At 36.2% G+C, this 19408-nt stretch overlaps 1 protein-coding gene and 1 long non-coding RNA gene across 3 annotated transcripts; one reads left to right on the top strand and one right to left on the bottom strand.

The window, feature by feature from the left end:
- Window positions 1-422: 422 nt before the first annotated feature.
- Window positions 423-4643, bottom strand: LOC120299180. Its single transcript, XR_005554358.1, has 3 exons — window positions 3942-4643; window positions 3527-3601; window positions 423-2695 (listed from the first exon to the last, which is right to left on the bottom strand). It is a non-coding gene; the product is annotated as an uncharacterized LOC120299180 (long non-coding RNA).
- A 102-nt stretch (window positions 4644-4745) lies between these two features.
- TBPL1 (TATA-box binding protein like 1) lies at window positions 4746-15686 on the top strand. Of its 2 annotated transcripts, none has more exons than XM_039323705.1 (7): window positions 4746-4941; window positions 8950-9136; window positions 10267-10349; window positions 10461-10524; window positions 12351-12454; window positions 12554-12648; window positions 14325-15686. In XM_039323705.1, exons 2-7 carry the CDS (start codon window positions 9002-9004, stop codon window positions 14393-14395), a joined length of 552 nt encoding a protein of 183 aa, XP_039179639.1. In that variant the 5' UTR covers window positions 4746-4941; window positions 8950-9001; the 3' UTR covers window positions 14396-15686. The 2 variants fall into 2 exon arrangements, with proteins under 2 accessions (XP_039179639.1, XP_039179628.1); XM_039323694.1 differs by having other exon boundaries at window positions 4746-5016.
- The last annotated feature ends 3722 nt before the right edge of the window (window positions 15687-19408 follow it).

The raw sequence follows: 19408 nt of genomic DNA, 5'->3' as shown, positions 1-19408 counted from the left end.
TGTAATTTAATAGTTTAGTTTAATACCGTAAAGGTAGCCAGTGTTAGTTTAGAGAAATTTATGTTGGTTAAGCAAATGGCTTTGTCTTTATATATATTTGTCTTTATACATGAAAAGAACCCTATGAATATGGTTTTCTAAACACATTTTAAACGTTAGAAATTGTTGAGAATATTCGTAGTTCGGGCTGTAGGTTTTACCAGGGGCCTGTTCTCCAAGCTTGCTGTTTAGCTCCCGGATGTTTCATTACCAAAGTATGTAATATCTTCAGTGGGATTTTGAGGTGAAATGTCTTGTTCATTGATATAGAGACACTTCACCCAAAAAACCCCCACTGAAGATGTTACCTAGATTGGTAGTAAAACATTAAGGAGTTCAACAGCAAGCTTGGTGAACAGACCTCTGCCAAAACATTTTAAACTTCCTTTCAACCTTATCATATGGGAGCTGGGAGGCGTGCCTTTTCCATGGCAGCACCTGCCCCATGGAAAACCCTTCTAAACACCCCCCTAAAATTTGGCAGGCCTATCCCCTTCCTCAATTTCCATAAAGTACTGAAGACCTGACTTTCCCCCCAAGGCACTCTGATAAAACGAGGTGATTGCACAGCGGAAGCTTGACTTGCACCAGGCTTTTTTTTTTTTTATGCACTTGATTTTAACAGTTTTAATATGTTTTTTGTGTTGTTTTAATTTTTAATTGGGAGCTGCCCAGAATTTGTTATAAGATGGATGGCTATATTATAAATGTTTTAAATGAATAAATAAATTTTGAGTTGTACAGCAAGATCCTTATGTTAGAGTTCCCTTCCAAGCCCCAATCAGTCCTATCTAACCGTTAGTGATGAGAACTCTAAGAGTTGCAATCTAATAATACCTGAAGCGCATACATTGTCTCTCCATGTTCAATGGCTATGATTTTGATAATTCAATAAGCTAGAAAGAAAAGTCACAGTATTACAATCATTAGCAGTTATAGCTGAAATGGAGTAGGAAACTGACTTTGTTTACTGGGGGTTGGCTGGAGAGATGGAAGCAGAGGAGGGAGAGAGAGAGAGAGAGAGAGAGAGAGATGGGGTGGGGACCTAAAAGAGGCAGAATGATGGATGAGATGGGAAAATTGTCTGGTAGTGTTTGTTTCAAACCTTTAGCAAGAATAATTTATACTTTCCCCCAAAGTCTCCTTGCATAGAGGAAAAAATAGGAAAAAAAAGAAAGAACGAAGGACACCTTATCTAAATTTGGTACAGGCTTTATCATCCCCTCACAGAGAATACAAGTTCAACAGAAAAATAATTTTCCCTCTCTTCTTTAGGATCAGGATACAGTAAGCCACAAGAAAGAAAATATGCAAGTTCTAAAGGGCATGGAAGCCTTTTCAAATTTCAGACTGATCTGCAGAAATCCTTGTAAATTTCACAGCTGAAGCAGGAAGCCAGTCTACTCTTTAAAGGCTTGTTTGTCTAAACAACTGCCGAATTAAAAATGAACAAGCATCATGCAAACATTATTACTAATTATACTTTTTCCACAGACACTTAAGAGATACAATTTTATCTACAGAAATTCCACCGAACAATGCAACAATTTTTTTCATATGAATTGAATATACATTTTTTTAATACTCATTGTTATAACTGAATATTTACTAAAATATTTAACAGAACATCTAAAAGCAATTTTCTTTTATGAAAAAGAAAGAACAAAACTTACAGAGAGGTGGTTGTATTGCTAATATCTCTGTGTTAAAAGGAAGCCAGAGGTTACCTTTGTTAAATTTATTTAATGTATATGTTTTTATCACTTTATATAGGTTTTGCCATTCCATTTCCTTTTATTTAGTATTTCAATATATGATATCAAAAGCTAATAGAGGTATTATAATGAAAAACGCAGAAAAATATTCTAACTTGCTTGAAGAAAAATTCAAAAGTAAATTGTACCAACTTTAGGATCTATAGCACATGGTGTCATATATCCAAGAATTTACAAAGATAAACATTTTCTCAATTGTTTTCTTTTTATATGCCACAGGGTGGCACTCATGTTACCATATAAACAAACAAACAATCCTACGTAGGGAAATTAAAATTATCTTCCTCTAACATTGTACAGTATTCTCTAAATTATATATATACAAAATGTTTTCAATCAGATCTGCAATCACATTAGGTAGAAAATATTTGTTTTTTAAGAATGAAAAACTAGTCTCCAGATACTGTATTTAGTACAATGCAATCCATAATACACTTCAATAAATGTATTTGTTTTCTGCAAGAATCTCTTGTCATAATTAAAATACATGAGGAACAACTGAACTCACACCTAGCATTAAGCTCCTGGTTTTGGCTAGGTGTTGGATCAAAATTATGACCAACAGATGTAAAACAATTCACTTTTTGAAAACTTTAAGTACCTGTATCTATATTCTTAGAAAGTCGCTTTATAATGTTTCTAGACGAGGCATTTGTTATGCAGTTACAGTTTTTCCATCCAAAGACATTTGGAAATGACAATATCTGCTGCTTGCAAATCATGTTTCATGGATAACTCTTAATGCTGACACTGTCCAGTTTCTTTAAGTTACTGTTATTATCATGATTATTACTGAAATGGGGCAATGAGTCCAAATCTCTTGTAAAACTTTATGTTTGACACAGTGATGAATAAATGTCCTCTCTGGAAGTTCCTAAAATCTGAGAAAAATAGAAAAACATAAGGCCTACACAACGGCTATGATTATATGGCAAACTGTAGTTAACTGAACTAGGTTTTATCCAACTAATCCAATTTTTTTAGATTTCTAGAACTACAAATTAATAATAATATTCTAAGGTAAAATGTGGTTGTTACTTTTAAGTTCATGGTGCCATATGGAAACAGCTGATGCTTTTTGATACTGTTTTTTGATAGAGCCATCTGATTTATGTATTCCCTATTCTGATTAGCAGCAATGTTTCCAGGGTTTCAAATAAAAAAAAAAGCTGGAGAAGAGTACGGGGAAAAAACCTAAGTATTTTTTAGGAATGGGTCTCCATTTTCACATACTTTCAATTTTGATCTATGATCTTTTTGGAAATTTAGTTGCCTGCAATTGCCTTGCGTGGAGGGAACATTCCATTTCTGCCACACTCAGGGAAAAATGCAAAACAGGTTAATCTTTAATAGAAAATATATTATCTTGAACTACAAGAATGTAAGTATTGCCCTGCTGGATCAGACCCCTGCCCCATCTAGGTCAGCAGTTTGGTCTCACTGGCCAAGCAACTGCACAAGGAAGCCCACTAGATTCCCAGATGACATTCAGTCACAGATTAATGGTTTCCATGAACTATGTACATAGGACCTCTGAAGTTTTAAGAGTTGTAGCTTTTGAGGAAGACATTGATAACTTTGCTTGAAGCCCTTTAATAGGGGACAATAAAGTTTAACATAGAGCCTCTTGAACTTAGTATGGGGAAATTTCAGATTTCCCATGGCCTAGAATCCCCCTCCAAACAGTTATACAGTAGTTCTTAAGCTCTCACCTTTCCCAAATTTGCATTGTCCAGAATGGGCCTGGTCACCCTCAGCCAACACAAAGTTCTTGCAGATGGAGTATGCTGAAGAAACCAGGTAAAGAAAAGCTACATGTCATTTGAATAACATACAACCAGCACCAAGGATGGTGGAGTTATTACCAGAGGGGGGGAAAGCATCCCTTCCTTAAGATGAAGTCATTTCCTTTTAAATCCATCTACTTTTCATCATACTAATATAGAAGTGGCTACTACAGCTTGCTTGCTTGCCTGCTTCATTCATTCATTCATTCTGTCCACCCATCTCAAATTCATGACAACAGGTGGCTAACATTATCAAAAATAATATAAAACCTAAAAAACAGAAAAACAAAGCAAGAAAACCCCACAATAAACATAAAACCACAAAAGAATAAAAACAGACCTTCAGTCACAGGTTAACCAAAGTATGGGCTCAGTCCCACCTCCTGATCTCCAGATGTTTTTTCAAGTTTCAAATTTGGATTACAATATTAGGATATCTTAAGGGTTTTCTTATTCAGGTTTTATCTGTGTAGCTTTTTCAAGATCGGCCAAGCTCAGCTACACAGTACACCTCTTAGACAGTGCTTCCCAAACGTTTTCCTTCATTACTCAGAACTGCTTATCATAAAGTCTTTTCAATATCAAGGAAGTCCTTATTTAAATGTCTCTATTGATTGGGTAATTGGTTTGTGTGTCTTTACCTAAAGGAAAAAGAATACTTTTTTCCTAATTTTGGGTGATTTACCCATATTTGGAAAGTAATCTTAGAGACCCAGGTCGGTAACTTGAAGTCTATCCCTTCTCACCTAGGGTTATTGTGGGGAAAATAGGAGGCATGTTAAGTTATATATAAAAAGGGAAGGGAAGGAAGGAAGGAAAATATTGCTCTCTAATTCCAGGAGAGCTATATTAAATACTTAGGATAAGTGTTAGATGGCAGACAGCATATCTAAAACTCTTGAATTCTACTGTCATCTAGCGACAGCTACTTGTTAAATTATTATTAGCCTTCAGCTACGTCCGCTTGCTCAAGAAATCAGCCAGGAAAGCCCCGAGGGCGGGAGGAAAGTGATTGCTCTCCCTGACCACGCCCCTTCTTGATTTGCATTGGAACCTTCGGACTCAACGAAGAAACATGGAATTACACCAGTGACCTTAACCGGAAGAACTGCGTTTGCATCCGGTTGCCGCTCTAGGCAGCGGAGAGGGGCGTGCTGTCTATGGTGTTCGCGCGCTTTGTGATGTTTTATTGTGTCGCAGAGATTCGGCGGCCTGGAAACCCGGAACCGTCAGGAGAAGCGGCGGCGGCGGCGGCGGTGGCCGAACGACTGTGGGTCGCTTAGCGGCCGGGTTCTTTTGGGAAGCCGTTGAGCAAGAGGAGGCGAAAAGACCGTCGGGCTGTACGTCAGTAACGGTCTTCGTGCCGCGAACCGTTGCACGCGAGCCTACGGGGAAGCGGGGGAAGAAGTGCTGGGGTGGGTCTTTTTTCTCCCTTTCCGTCTGGCACCTTGAGATCGAGGAAGAGGTGGGAGAAGGAAGGAAGGAAGGAAGGCTTCTGTGTCCAGAAAGGGCCGAAGAGTTGGTTGGGTGCAAAGGGGGCTGCTACGTTTCTTGTTCTCCCTTCTCCCCTTCCCTCCGCATCTGCTCCGGGTTTCTCCATCTTTCTTCCCGTTTCGGCTGCCCGCATTAACCCGAGCGGGACTGCAACGCCATAAGCCAGCCTTCCCCAACGCAGTGCGTGTCCTTGGGTAACAGCCAGGCTCGCAAGGGCGATAATGAGCATTGTAGCCCAAGAAATCTGGACGCTAACGGGTTGGGAATGGCTGCCTTATTCGTCCTCCCTGGGAAACAGCCAGCAGGAGGAGGAGGAGGAAACGGCGTCCTCCGCAGGCACTACTCTGTTTCCTGGCAACCTCGGTGACTCACGTTAATAAAAAAGTAAATAAGCTGAAGGCCCTACCTTTTCACCGTTGCTGTTCTTTCTTATAATCCAGTGCTACCCTCTGTGACCTCTCCTGGAGTCAGAAAGTGAAATGGATCCGTGCAGAGATCCAGTTTTGTTCGTCATATGATTGCCTCTACAGAAGCCCAGATTTATATCTTGTCACTGGGGCGAATGGCTTCGTAATACTGTGCATCCTTTTCCGAGACAGGCTTTTCTAAATGAAGTCCTTAAATAGAGCCTGGACATAGCTATCCACGGTGCAGTAACTTTAGACTGCTCTATTGTAATATGTTATATGTGGGACCTCTTCTAAAGAAATTCCAGTTTATAGAAAATACAGCTGTTAGGAACCCTGGATTGATAGAAACCATCTCATCACTTAAGTAATTACTTTTATTCTGTACCAACACAGTGTTCAATAGGTAGAGTTTCTTGCATCCCGTAATTTTTGTCAGTTGCCTTTTGAGTTCCATTGCCATCTGAAGTTACATGGATATTAATCTGAGACAGGCTTTTTGACTGCAAAACCAGATATTTGTTGCATTTTGAATTATTTTTTCTGTTTCTTGTAGCATTTTAGAAGTCTGAATAGTGAATTTTAATTCCTGTTTTATACTTTAGCCATGTTTATTAGGCCACTGCAACTATCTGTCTGCCCACTGTTACTGTTAACTTGTTTTAACTCCTTTGTTTCTAAGAAAGTATATTGAAAAGCAGATTATTAATTGCATTAAAATAATACTCAAAAAATAATCCCTCAGAAAAGCATAATTGAAGTTAAAATGCAAACGAGTATCTTACCTACCCCCACCCCCCCACCTCAGAAAACCCACCAACTGAATCTGGAGTTCATAGAACAGGATGAGAAAAATAGAATGAATTAAAATGAGCTTCAGGTTAATTAAAGTTGTCATATTCTAGAAGACAATCAGGTAAAGCAGTAAAGGTACTCTGAAAACACATATTTACAAATAGGTAAATTCACAAATCTAGGATCCCCATTTTTAGGAGCTCTACTTTAATTATTATTGGGGTCTCTCTTAGAATAAAAGAAACTTTCTCTCCAGTATCAGTCATCTTCCACTATATGCTTTCTTTTCAAATAGGCAAGGCTTGAGGTATTCTGGAATTGGGATGTGTACAATCAAATTTATATATTTCATTCAAATAACTTCTCCCTCAAATAACATTGTAAAATTGAAATAAATGCCTCTCATTGGATGACTTGCATTTTGTTCCCCATGTCTTGAACTCTTGTTACCATCTCTGTACAGCAATATTAAAATTTAGAGCTAGACAAGGTGAATATACAACAAATCTTGATGGCCTTGAGCTATTGTACTATGTGGAGAGGAGTTTACACAATTGCTTCTGTCCTGTACTCCTACTCCTTAAGAGTATTGGACCTTGCAGTGATGACAATAGGACAAAACAAGTGAATTCTATTTTGCCACTATCAAAACAATGGCAAATTTAAAACACTCCAATGGAGTGAAATTCATATAATTAGTTCTTAAGCTGAAATGCATGCCAATCATCAAAAGAAGGAACTGATTCCTTCAAAATATATAACTAATACGCACATCTTAAAAATTATTAAAGAGTAACTGATGAATATTCTTAATTGGAGGATGGGGTAATATTGTAGATGAACTTTTGAGTATATTACAGAGCATCCAGCCCTTTGAATCTTACTGGATCTTATTAAGTGCCTCTTTTTCTACCCGCAACTCTGAAATTTATGATAGCATCCTAGAGAAAAAATGCAGAAGTATTTTTTATGAATCAGTGAGTGTATAATTAAGAAACAAGTTGTGTATATGTTCACACATATCTGAACTCGGGAATAAATAAATCACTATTTGGTGGGAAATGAATTATTTTTAGTGGACAGCTGCTAGCTAACTTGCAGAAAGCACTTTCAGGAAATGGTATCCAGAACTTGTGTAGGTTTCCTGTATTATCCTTTTCTCCAGTAAAAGATTTATATTATTTTTTTTCCTCTCAGTTCCCCAGCTGCTATCTTGAACTACCAGATGGTCTCTTTCTTAGTTTTGAATTTTGAAATAAAATTTTTGAGCTGAAAAAAAAAGTGTGAATAGTGTGAGAACCATCAGTTGTTACTGAACAAGTCCTGTTGTTCCTTAGCATTGGTTAAGGGTGATAGGTATTGGATTTCAAAAAATCATATAATATCCATTTTCCACTCTTTTTTGTAATTTAAGGTGAGCTAGTTAAGGAATGGGTTGAAGATTTCCCTAATTCAGATACTTCAGACTATGTTTAGACAGATTTTTATGGCTGAAAAATAATTGTTAAAAATTAAATTGAAGTAGAATAACTTTAAAGAATGTGTTCATTTTGGAATGTGTTTAGATTTTCCAGTGATAACTTAAGATAACTTCTTGATTAATAGATCTCACCCATTTCTATGCATTAACTTTGGACATGATACCATCCAGTATGAGCAAGCTCCAATTAAGTCCAAATGAAGTGGCACAATTTCTTTTGCATAAAAGAGTAAAAATGTACATTTTATACTTTGGTAGAATATATTTCATAATTTAAAAGAACGTGTTGCATAGAAATGCTGAATGTCACAATGTATTTCTCTCTCTGCCATCAGGAGTCAGGAAAAACATTAACAATTCAGTTAGGTTTCTGTTTCTTAGATTCTTATGACTTGGAAATAGTATAAATTCAGGACTGTAATTTCCTTAGTCTAAATCACTAAGGATCGTGTTTATCTTATGCAGGAAAAGTGTTTTAAGACTGGTGATGATACACCCTGAAAAAATTTGTATGAGTATAAATAAAAGGTGAATCTGAAGCAAACAAAACCTCTTTCCAGAATTTTGAAAATAGATTTATGGTTAATTAATACAGAAAACAATTTGGTTATGAACATTATGTTTAGCAAGGTACTACTAGGAATAAATTACATTGTTTTCAAAAATGTATTAAATTAATGAAAGGAAAAGTATCAGTGAAGTAATATTAATTTCAAACAATTGTAATAACAAAAAGATTGAAAAAGAAAAAGCTCTGGAAAATTAAATTATAAATAAAACAATTTCAGGGCTAACTCTATTGTTTGAAAGTATTCTTCGTAGTGCATTTTGCAGATGATGGTATGTTTAACAACTTTGGTTGGCTAAAAAAAATCATATTATCTTTGCATTAAATGGATATCAATTTTCTTAGATCAAACAGTTGTAAAAAAATTCTAATCAAATCAGAGAGATGTTTGTAACTTAAACATTTATATATGTGTATGTGTATATATATAGAGAGAGAGAGAAAGAGAGAGAGAGAAAGAGAGAGAGAGGGGGGGGAATGTTAGTTATCAGGAAGATACTATTTTTCAAATTAGGACATCTTTTTGGGAGTGAAAACATACTGATATACTTTTTTGATATACTTTTTGATAGATATCAGTTTAACTAATGTCTCTTACCCTCAGGATGTGATCTTTCATGGTATGGTGCTGGGAATCTGTGTTTTAAATCATCCCAATGGATGCAGACAGTGACGTTGCATTGGATATTTTAATCACAAATGTAGTCTGTGTCTTCCGAACAAGATGTCATTTAAATTTGAGAAAGATTGCTTTGGAGGGAGCAAATGTGATATACAAGCGTGACGTTGGGGTAAGTAACATTTTAATTTTAGAGTTCTCTCATGTATTATTGAAAACTCTAAACAGCTCAAAACACAACAAAACATTTTAGATAGTTTATTTGACGATGGAAAATAATTTTACAATGTGTCAGTAGTAAAGACAAAAATTGTATTATTGATTCAGCAACTTTGAGAAAGTAGCATGAAGTGCTAATATAGCTTGAATGTACTAAGTTTTATTACTTTTAAAGATGGTTTAAAATTTCTGTAGAATATGGAAATTCAAATATCAGAGGGTAGTTGGAATAAATGATGTCTGTACTTTTTATTAGTACATTTACAAGTTCAATTAAACTTGCAGTAATTAAACTGTTAACTAGTTCCTAGTATTAAAGCTGCTGCTTCTTCCTCTTCTTCTCCTCCTCCTACTCCTCCTCCTCCTACTACTACTACTACTACTACTCCCTCTCCCCCTCCGCCGCCACCACCACCACCACCTCCTCCTCCTCCTCCTTGGGTCGATCCAGGGCATCTTCAGGGGCAATGCCCAAGCTCCTAAACCTTTTGAAGAAATTATATATTTTTCTTCTACAGCCAGCCTTTTTTAGTTTGAGTTAGTTTATCATAGTATGTTTAAAAAACAACAGAACTATATGCTAGTAAGAATTTTAATTTTCCCTCCAGTGTAGAGTACTTCAGAAGTGAAACTTTATGTTGAATCTTTCTAAATCAGTAGTTCTCAATCTTTTTAATGCCACGACCCCCAACCGGTCGTAAGTCGAGGACTACTCAACCGGTCGTAAGTTGAGGACTACTCAACTGGTGCAGCACCGTTTGCAGAATGGGACTTTTGGCGGGCTCAGCAGGGCAGAGACAGCCTGGACAATTCCTATTGGCTTTTGAAAGCCAATAGAATTAGACTCTATTCAAGAGAGTCTATTCTATTGGTTTTCAAAAGCCAATAGAATAAAAGGGAGTAGCATAGCTAAGAAAAAGGGGGGGAAAAATGGCGGACTGCGTTGTTTGGTGACCCCTGTGAAATGGTCGTTCGACCCCAAATGGGGTCCCGACCCACAGGTTGAGAACCACTGTTCTAAATAATAGCATTTAGATTTTTTTTTAGGTTTTTCAATTTATTTTTTTCTCTGATTGATTTCAGAAAGTATTAATGAAGCTTAGGAAACCCAGGATTACAGCAACAATTTGGTCCTCAGGGAAAGTAATTTGCACAGGAGCTACAAGGTATACTTAATCTATATTTTTATTGCTTTTTAATGAAATCATTTATGTATTAGTAATGCTTAATTGCATAATCCCTTAACTAGTTGTTTGTATGTTTGTTTTGAACTTTAGTGAAGCAGAAGCAAAATTTGGTGCCAGACGACTAGCCCGTAGTCTGCAAAAACTAGGTTTTCAGGTATTTTTTTTTCTGTTGAAATAAATATATTTTGATTTATTTGTCAGTTGTGACACCTCTCTTTTTGTTCTCATTCAGAGATTTTCTTATTGGATTGGTTTCTAGAAAGTCCGCTGATTATACTCACTATTAGTAATTATAACCTTTCCTTCTCTGATGAATCCTGTGCGTTCCAGGCAAAACATCACAAAACAGAATGGGGTCAAAAACTGGTTTTTTCTTTCTTTTCTTCAATTTCTTTGTAAAGGAGAGTTTCTCTCATCAGCTGAGTCATTGCAAAAAATGCTTAGACCCTATACTACAAAACAGGTTGTTTTGTAAGGAACAGAATGCAAAACGAATTGAATGAACACGGCTCTACATGCATTTCCTGCAAAAACTCAGTACTAAGAGCAAGTCTTCTCCCACCTCTACGTTCCCTTTGTCTTTGCTGGTTTGTATATTATTACTTTGCTAACACATCAATGATACAATGTTTTGTCAGCTACCAATACTGACTTTGCCAATTATAAATCCAAATATGAATAAGTAGTTTATTAAAAGGATAATAAAGTAACAGTGTGTTCAATTTGACATTATATAATTCAAAGAAGGTGAAAGCCTCTTTAATAAATAGAACTTAATCATAGTATTCAGACTTCAGTTGCACTGCATGTGTGGGTGTAGGAGTGTGTGCGTGTGTATTATGTTTTAAGAAGCAAAATGAATTCTTTCCCCGAGAGTGCAGTAGAATGTGGGGATACTTCTGACAGTGTAGCTTGTCTTAAAAAAATAATCTAAATAAACGTTTCTCAATCTCAGCAACTTTAAGATGTGTGGACTTCAACTCCCATGTTTGTTGTTGCGAAGTCATGTCCGACCCATCGCGACCCCATGGACAACGTTCCTCCAGGCCTTCCTGTCCTCACACCTACTGCTTCAGTGACTCCATCCAGCCACCTCATTCTCAGTCGTCCCCTTCTTCTATTGCCCTCAATCTTTCCCAGCATTAGGCTCTTCTCCAGTGAGTCCTTCCCTCTCATTAGGTGGCCAAAGTATTTGAGTTTCAACTTCAGGATCTGGCCTTCCAAGGAGCAGTCACGCTAGCTGAGGGAATTTTGGGAGTGGAAGTCCACATAACTTAAGGTTGCTGAGATTGAAAAACACTGATGTAAAGGATACTCTGCAGATGCAGCATCTCATGTGACATTCCCCCACCCCACCTTCTTATATATAGGAATAAATGGATAGGAGTTATATTTTGTGTTTACAGCATTCTGGAATGTCCTTTCTGTTAATTATTAGAAGAACTGATACATGTGGATTTTAGGGACTTGATTAATGCCACTTTACTCCATATGGCTCCTGCCCAAAACTGCTTTCAAGTGATGCAGCTATCTTTTGAATAGCTTGGTTTCTTAATTCTTTTTAGCCAAGGTAAATTAAATACTTCTAAAAGCAAAATGGGAAAATAGAATTACTCTTTTTTAAAAGATAGCAACTGCAAGTTCAGTGAAGGTTTGTTTGCTGTGAAACAGGAATATGATTAAAAGGACAATTACAGAATATTTCTCAGTTTTTAGGAACTTTAGTAATTCTTTATTGCCATTGCAGCAACTTAATTGAATTATATGAAATTGATCACTGAAATAATTTTCTGCGGACTAAAATATGTTAACTTCTTTTCTCAAAAAAGATCTTATGCTAAAAAGTACATTCTGGCCATAGTTACAGGAAACAACTGGTGACTTCTATGAAATGAGACAGAAATGTATGAAACCCCTTTATTTAAGTTTTAAACGTTTTCTAATACTTCTATCTCCACGTGTTCTTTCTCTTTCAAAAAGGTGATTTTTACAGATTTTAAAGTTGTCAATGTTTTAGCAGTATGCAACATGCCGTTTGAAGTCCGATTGCCAGAATTTACAAGAAACAACCGACCCCATGCCAGGTATAGTCCAGTATAATTGTACTATACAAATTGAAATTGTTTTATGTTTTTCTATTGGGATTTATTTTTGAAATACACTTCGTGTTATTTATTTCCTAGTTATGAACCAGAGCTTCATCCTGCAGTGTGCTACAGAATAAAAACACTTAGAGCTACTTTACAGATTTTTTCAACAGGAAGTATCACAGTTACAGGTACTTATTCATGTTTGTGAATAAATATCTTAACAATGGGACCTCAGGTAATTAAAAATAGCTGTATAACCATGAAAACAATAACAAAAATTCTTAGTGGATACTACCTTTATAAAGACCAAATAATGTGGTACAAAGAGTTTGCAAAAATCTGACTTTAATAGAATTCTTCGCTCGGCAAGACATTAAACATATCTAGTGTTGGAGTGGAGTGGTTGGGAATGCCAGCTAAAAACAGGTCCAGTGTTTTTATAAATGCTAGCTCTAATTCCAAGGGAGAAGTTTGTAGATTGGATTAATCCCCAATTACTTCTGTCTCACCTTCTCTGACAATACAGTCTTAACTAAAATTCAGATCTCTTGCTTATGCCTAGGTAGAGAACATTTTAAAAAGAGAAAATAAAGGGACTTTATGTAAGCAAAACTAGATTATTTATGGACTCTGGTTGGCAAAAACAAAACTAAAGAGATACACATTCAAGTATTCTGAGAGTAGGCTATAAAAATATGGAGTAACAGTTTATTTGGTAGATAATAACAATACTATGATAGTATACTCCTCCTCAATACCTCATGAAGCATTAATAGATGCAGAAATAGCCATTGTAGCCTGAAGGACTATAAGAAAGTCGATAGAAGGCAGTACTAGAAAAGAATAAATGAATGGCCATATTCTTGTTTTTAAACAATTTATGTTTTAAGTGTTGATTCTGTATGGTCATTTTTGTAAATCATATAACACTTTTTTTAAATGTTTTTCCATTAAAATGGTATCAATCCTGTGTGACAAGTGACATTTGACTGAAATCAGTCAAACTAAATTTGTTTAGACTGAAAGTCTTAATCGATTGAAATTTTAAAATGTAATAGATAAAAACAGGAATTAAGTTACAATTGAGTGAGATCAGTTAATTTGTCACCATTAGGTGTTTGAGGTATCAAATTCATCTATAAGTTAATTTGACTGACAAAGAACTGGCTTCTTATTTCATAGGAAGTAGTTTAGTTATACATCCAATTTAATTACAATTACAATTATTTATTTTTTTTAATCAGGAATGCAGCTTATGATGGAAGAAGGCTTACATCTCCCTTTCTTTCTGCTTGTGACTTACACACTTTAAGAATAAATATCCCATTGTACCAATGGGGAACATTCTTCTTTTTATATTTTAGAAACTCTGGGGAAGTAACAATTTTGTTCAGTCTTGCTGAGAAGAAATAAGACTTTGATTCTTACATGTTGGGATCCCAGTGAAGATTTTCTGGACTTATAATTGAAGAAAAATAAGATAAATAGTTATATTAAGGTCTAATTTGAGTTGGAGTGTTGGGTGGCCGTTGATGATAACAGGTAATTTATAACGATATAAAGTGCAAGTAGCAAATTTTGGGAAATCAGTTGCTGAATTTGCACTTTTTTCTTCTGAGTCTATGGTACAGCTAGTCTTCAGTGTGAGAAGAGTGAAGATCCATCTAGGATGTATATGGATGTGTGTGATGTATAATTTAATGAATGTTTTCAGGCTAGTTTTATTTTCTGCTTCAGTAGTGTTGGAATTGTTCGCTTTTAGAATATTGGAGAACAAAATTGTTGTAAGTATTAAGTTCCACTAATAAAGTTTCAAAGGTTTGTTTGTGTCTCTTCTGATCCTTTTTTCCCTGTTTATTTGTAGGGCCAAATGTAAAGGCTGTTGCCACTGCAGTGGAGGAGATCTACCCGTATGTGTTTGAGAGCAGGAAATAAATTTTATAATTTGCCACTTCACAGTTAGACGAACTAACCAAGCACCTTTTATAAGACTGCTGCATATTGGACTTGAAGCGAAAAAAAAGGGGGTAAAGAAAAAAGGATTAACTGGACCAAGACAGCTGAGGAGGTACAAACTCTTGGCCACAATGATAAACTCCAGTCCTTTTTGGATTTTATTTTGAACAGTGCTGTGTTGTAAAAACAAAAGTTTACAAAAAAAAATGAAATTGCTGCTTTTTACAAGACATTCTATTTATTTCTGCAGTGATTTCTGTGTTCATAAGCAGAATTGTCATGATATGCACTAACCTTGGAAATACTTCTTTAGGTTGAGCTTGTTTTTATTTGTTAATAGTCTTTTACATTTTTGTATGCTGTTGGGCACCAAAGAAGTTGTAGACATTACCTTTTTCATCTGACAAACATGCACAAAATAAAAGTCTGCAAAACCTTCTTTCATACCTGTTCTGTTACATTCCTTTTTCCTTTTCAATTAACAATTGTATATTGGCAAAGGAACTAAAGCATTATTAGTGTAATCTTTTGTTCATTTTTTTTCTTCCAGTTTTAATGTGCGTGTGTAAAGTGGTCAATAGCAGACTAGGTTCAAGTGAATGACATATAGGTGTACAAAGGACAGACTCTGTTTTTTCTGCAATGTATTTGTAAGTAAATGCAGAGGTTGGCTGATCTTTTTCTGCTTTGCTCAGTAAGGGCACATTCTGGATCATAACAGATTTTAATGAACATTGTATTCAGTAAAGATAGGGTTAGTATAAGTACCATTATAGCACTTGATGTTAGTAAAATCAGCTTACTGTGTCCATAATCCAGATACAGTTTTGGTTGGGTTTTTTTAAACTGCTGTGAATTACTTCCATTGATTAGTGTTATTTTTCAGGAAAAAAGTTAATTGATGTAGACTTTTAGCTACTTCTAAAGAATTGTCCACACTTGCCAAATACTGCTATAGTACTTCATTTTTGTTTTTGTTTTTTATTCTAACATGTAAGAAAGCTTGGTTTTGACATGTAATCTTGGGACTTTAAAAGCCAATGTTGAGTCTCTCAGTACATGTGCATTGGTACAGATGAGTGGTATTACTAAATTTTAATTGGAATGAGGATGCTACTCTCACCATATACAATAAATATGTAAAAATGCAGATGTCTTTTTCATATCTAAGCCTCAAAAATGAATAAATGTTGATATGTATATTGCAAATACTATGTATACAACTCTCAGCTTCCAGTTCAGACTGAAATAAATTCAGCAGAGTCCTACAGATAAAAAATCCCATTGGTATATTTTTCAAACTCTACAGCTCAAATGTCATGAGAGAACTTTGGTGGTCTGCTGGAAAAATGATATATAAATTGTGCTCTGGGAGAGGATACAAACAGACTGGATATAAATAGACGTGTTATTCCAACCAGAAATGTGCTAAATATACCTTCCTAAAGCATTTTCATCAAGGAAGCAGGCTCACCTTTTGAGAGACATCTACTCACACAGATTAAAACGTGAAGCAATGATTATGCGTATACCTAACAATAATTATGATGGAACTAGGAAGAGCACCTCCATATCTATCATCTTTTTGTTATGTGTGTGCCTCAAGTCAGGGGTGACTCATGGTGACTGCCTGGACAAGTTTCTGCAGTTCCCTTGGCAAGATTTTGGAAATGGTTTGCCATTGACTGCTTCCTAGGGCTGACAGGGTATGGCTCACTCAAAGTTACCCAGCTCCTTTGGTGCCTAAAGCAGAACTAGAAGTCACAGTCTTGTAACCACTACACCAGGGGTAGGCAACCTTGGCTCTTTTATGACTCGTGGACTTCAACTCCCAGAATTCCTGAGCCAGCTGGCTCAGGAATTCTGGGGATTGAAGTCCACGAGTCATAAAAGAGCCAAGGTTGCCTACCCCTGCACTACACCAAGTTCTCACCCCTAATCATCTAGTATTCATAATTTGTTAATTGCTTCTTTGGAAACTTACGGAAGACAATTGCATAGTGTGTATGAACAAGTGTGAAGATAAATACTGTAATGTAAGAAGGATAGGGAAAACGGTTACACTTTCTACATTCATTAACTTTTAATTAGTCGTAATTTACATTTCAAAAGTGTATCACTTATAAAAGTGACACTTCCTAGACTGATGAGTTAGAGTGCAATTGTGCCAAATTTAAAGTTGGATCTGCTAGAAGTGGCAATGACTTCAGCAAGTTAAAAAGCGATAAATATTTACAAATTTATCCTTTGTATTCAGACATATATTGGATGTAAACTATTGGTGCACTTTAATCAAATAACTCACTTATGTGGTGCTCAAAATTTTCTGAGGTTTTTCTGCCCCATTAAAGAACAGCAGAAACTGTTGAAATAGTTATATTGTATAAACTAGATGTTGTCGACCTGATTTGAGAAGAAAGAAATTAGATTGCCTAGAGCAGGGGTAGGCAACCTTGGCTCTTTTCTGGGAGTTGAAGTCCAGGAGTCATAAAAGAGCCAAGGTTACCTACCCCTGGCCTAGAGCAACTTTAAGATATGTGAACTTCAACTCGTAGAAGCATGCAGTCTGAGGAATTCTGGGAGTTGAAGTTTACACATCTTAAAGTTGTCAAGATTGAGAATCGTGGCCTGGACACAGGAATAAAGTTCAAGAGAGAGGTGTACCCAAATATTTTCATATTAATCTAGCAACAACACCTAATCTGCTATCTCAAAAGGTAGCTTTCTGAAATTTTACTCTACCTTTAAAAGTTTATATTCCAATTAGGAAACATGGTTTTACATACATGTAGAAAGTTCCTTAAAATGAAATTATAATTAGTATTCTGTTTCTCACATGGATTCATTTGCACAAAAGTGACTTCAATACAGTAGTGACTCTGCTGTTCAAAATTAAAGAACCTGTCAATGATGCATTTTGCTGAGCAGAAAAATTGCTATATGTGGCCATCATAAGTATGTGGAAAGAAACTCAGAAAAGCAAAAAAAAAAAAAAAAAACCATTCCCATACAAATAAAGCTCAGATCAATATAGCTGATATTTGGCAACCAGAAGTTTGAAGAGAATACTTAAAGGCTTGTAAAATGAGGTAGGAATTGTTTTTGGCTCACAATAACAGAAGACTAGGAACATTTCTCAGTTGATTAGACCTCATGATGCTAAGACATGATTTTAGACCTTATTTTTAAAGAAATTACAGTAGCCTGATTTACACAACTCTAAGCCATAAACCATGGTTTACAGACCACAGTTGTTCAGTTCACGTCATATACTGAGCAAAAATTAAGATAGACTAGATTATAATTTTACAGTACAAAATGTGAATGCAGCCAGTGATGTGAAAATGCTTGTTTGGTAGGGGACAAAAATAATGAGCAACGGTAAGCTGTTTTAGGTTACAAGCAGCTGATTCAGAGTGTCTACTTACTAACATTAAAACATCATTGTCTTTTCCCATCCAAAATGAAAAGAGATCACATACTTCAAGACTACTATAGCAATAATTTCATTTCTTAATCTGAAATCTAATAGAAAAAAAAGATTCAGTCTTCATGGACTCAACACAAAAGTGAGCAACTCACCTGCAGATACTTTGATGTAGTCTGATGTAAGTCTTAAACCCCCATCTTCCATCATATTACCACTTGCCATATCTAGAAATGCTTTCACCCAGAGAATTTCTGGGCTATTCAGGAAGAGGATCGTTTCCAAAGAAGGATGAGATAATGAATAGAGGTTTTCAGATTTTCCTCATTGGTGGTTGTAGTGCAGCTGGCAAAAACATGCTGTTTCTTTCACGTGTGAGGGTACATATCACTGGATAAAACCTCCAATTGCCTTACATCTCATCTGGGCTTCTAGCCTGCTAAGACTACCTACTCCACATTTAAGCATTCATTAAAACAAGATAGTATCCTTTTTCTTTGAAATTCCTAATCTGCTTAAAACTGAGATGGTAACCCAGAGAGGTTTTGGTCATTATTTAAGGCTGATGTAACCTGTACAGTCTGTACAATTTAAAACAGAGAAGTTGTTTTCAAGCCTAACAGCAAACCGTAGTTCAATAGTACCAGAATATGTTTTGAAAAGCCTCAAGTTCCTAATCATCCATTAAAACAAGACAGTATCCCTTTTCTTTGAATTTCCTAATCTGCTTAAAATTGTAAGACAGTAACCCAGAGAGGTTTTGGTCATTATTTAAGGCCAATGTAACCTGTATAGCAGTGGTTCTCAACCTGTAGGTTGGGACCCCATTTGGGCTCGAACTACCATTTCACGGGGATCGCCAGACAACGCAGTCCACCATTTTTCCCCTTTTCCTTAGCTGTGCTACTCCCTTTTATTCTATTGGCTTTTGAAAGCCAATAGAATAGACTCTCTTGAATAGAGTCTAATTCTATTGGCTTTCAAAAGCCAATAGGAATTGTCCAGGCTGTCTCTCTCCTGCTGAGCCCGCCAAAAGTCCCATTCTGCAAACGGTGCTGAACCAGTTGAGTAGTCCTCGACTTACGACCGGTTGAGTAGTCCTCGATTTACGACCGGTTGGGGGTCGCGGCATTAAAAAGGTTGAGAACCACTGCTGTATAGTCTCTATGATTTAAAACAGACAAGTTGTTTTCAAGCCTAACAGCAAACCATAGTTCAACAGTACCAGAATATGACTTGAAAAGTCTCAAGTTCTTATCTGCTCATTCTGTGGTGTGAACATAAATAAGAAACTGGAAGCCCTTATTTCTTGGCTTAAACTAGCCCAGCGTATTGCTAGGTCAGAACACTGAAGAGCTGCGTTGACTCAGTTCGATGGCACTGCAAGGCCAGTGTTCCTGCACAATAGCCAATACATGACTGTGGAAAGGCCACCCACAGCAGCGAGTGCAAACCTTCCCACTGTTCAGCTCCATTGGATGACCTCGATTTCGAATACCATAGTTCAGGCAAACATTTTCTAAACATCCACCATGACTTTTATCCTTACTTGTCTTTATTCTAAG

This window comes from Crotalus tigris, unplaced genomic scaffold (assembly GCF_016545835.1).
Source record: "Crotalus tigris isolate CLP2741 ecotype Arizona unplaced genomic scaffold, ASM1654583v1 scf7180000017611.44802233496:7321179, whole genome shotgun sequence".
NCBI lineage: Eukaryota > Metazoa > Chordata > Lepidosauria > Squamata > Viperidae > Crotalus > Crotalus tigris.
Note: the sequence above shows the minus strand (reverse complement) of the source record. Positions and strands in the feature narration are given on the sequence as shown.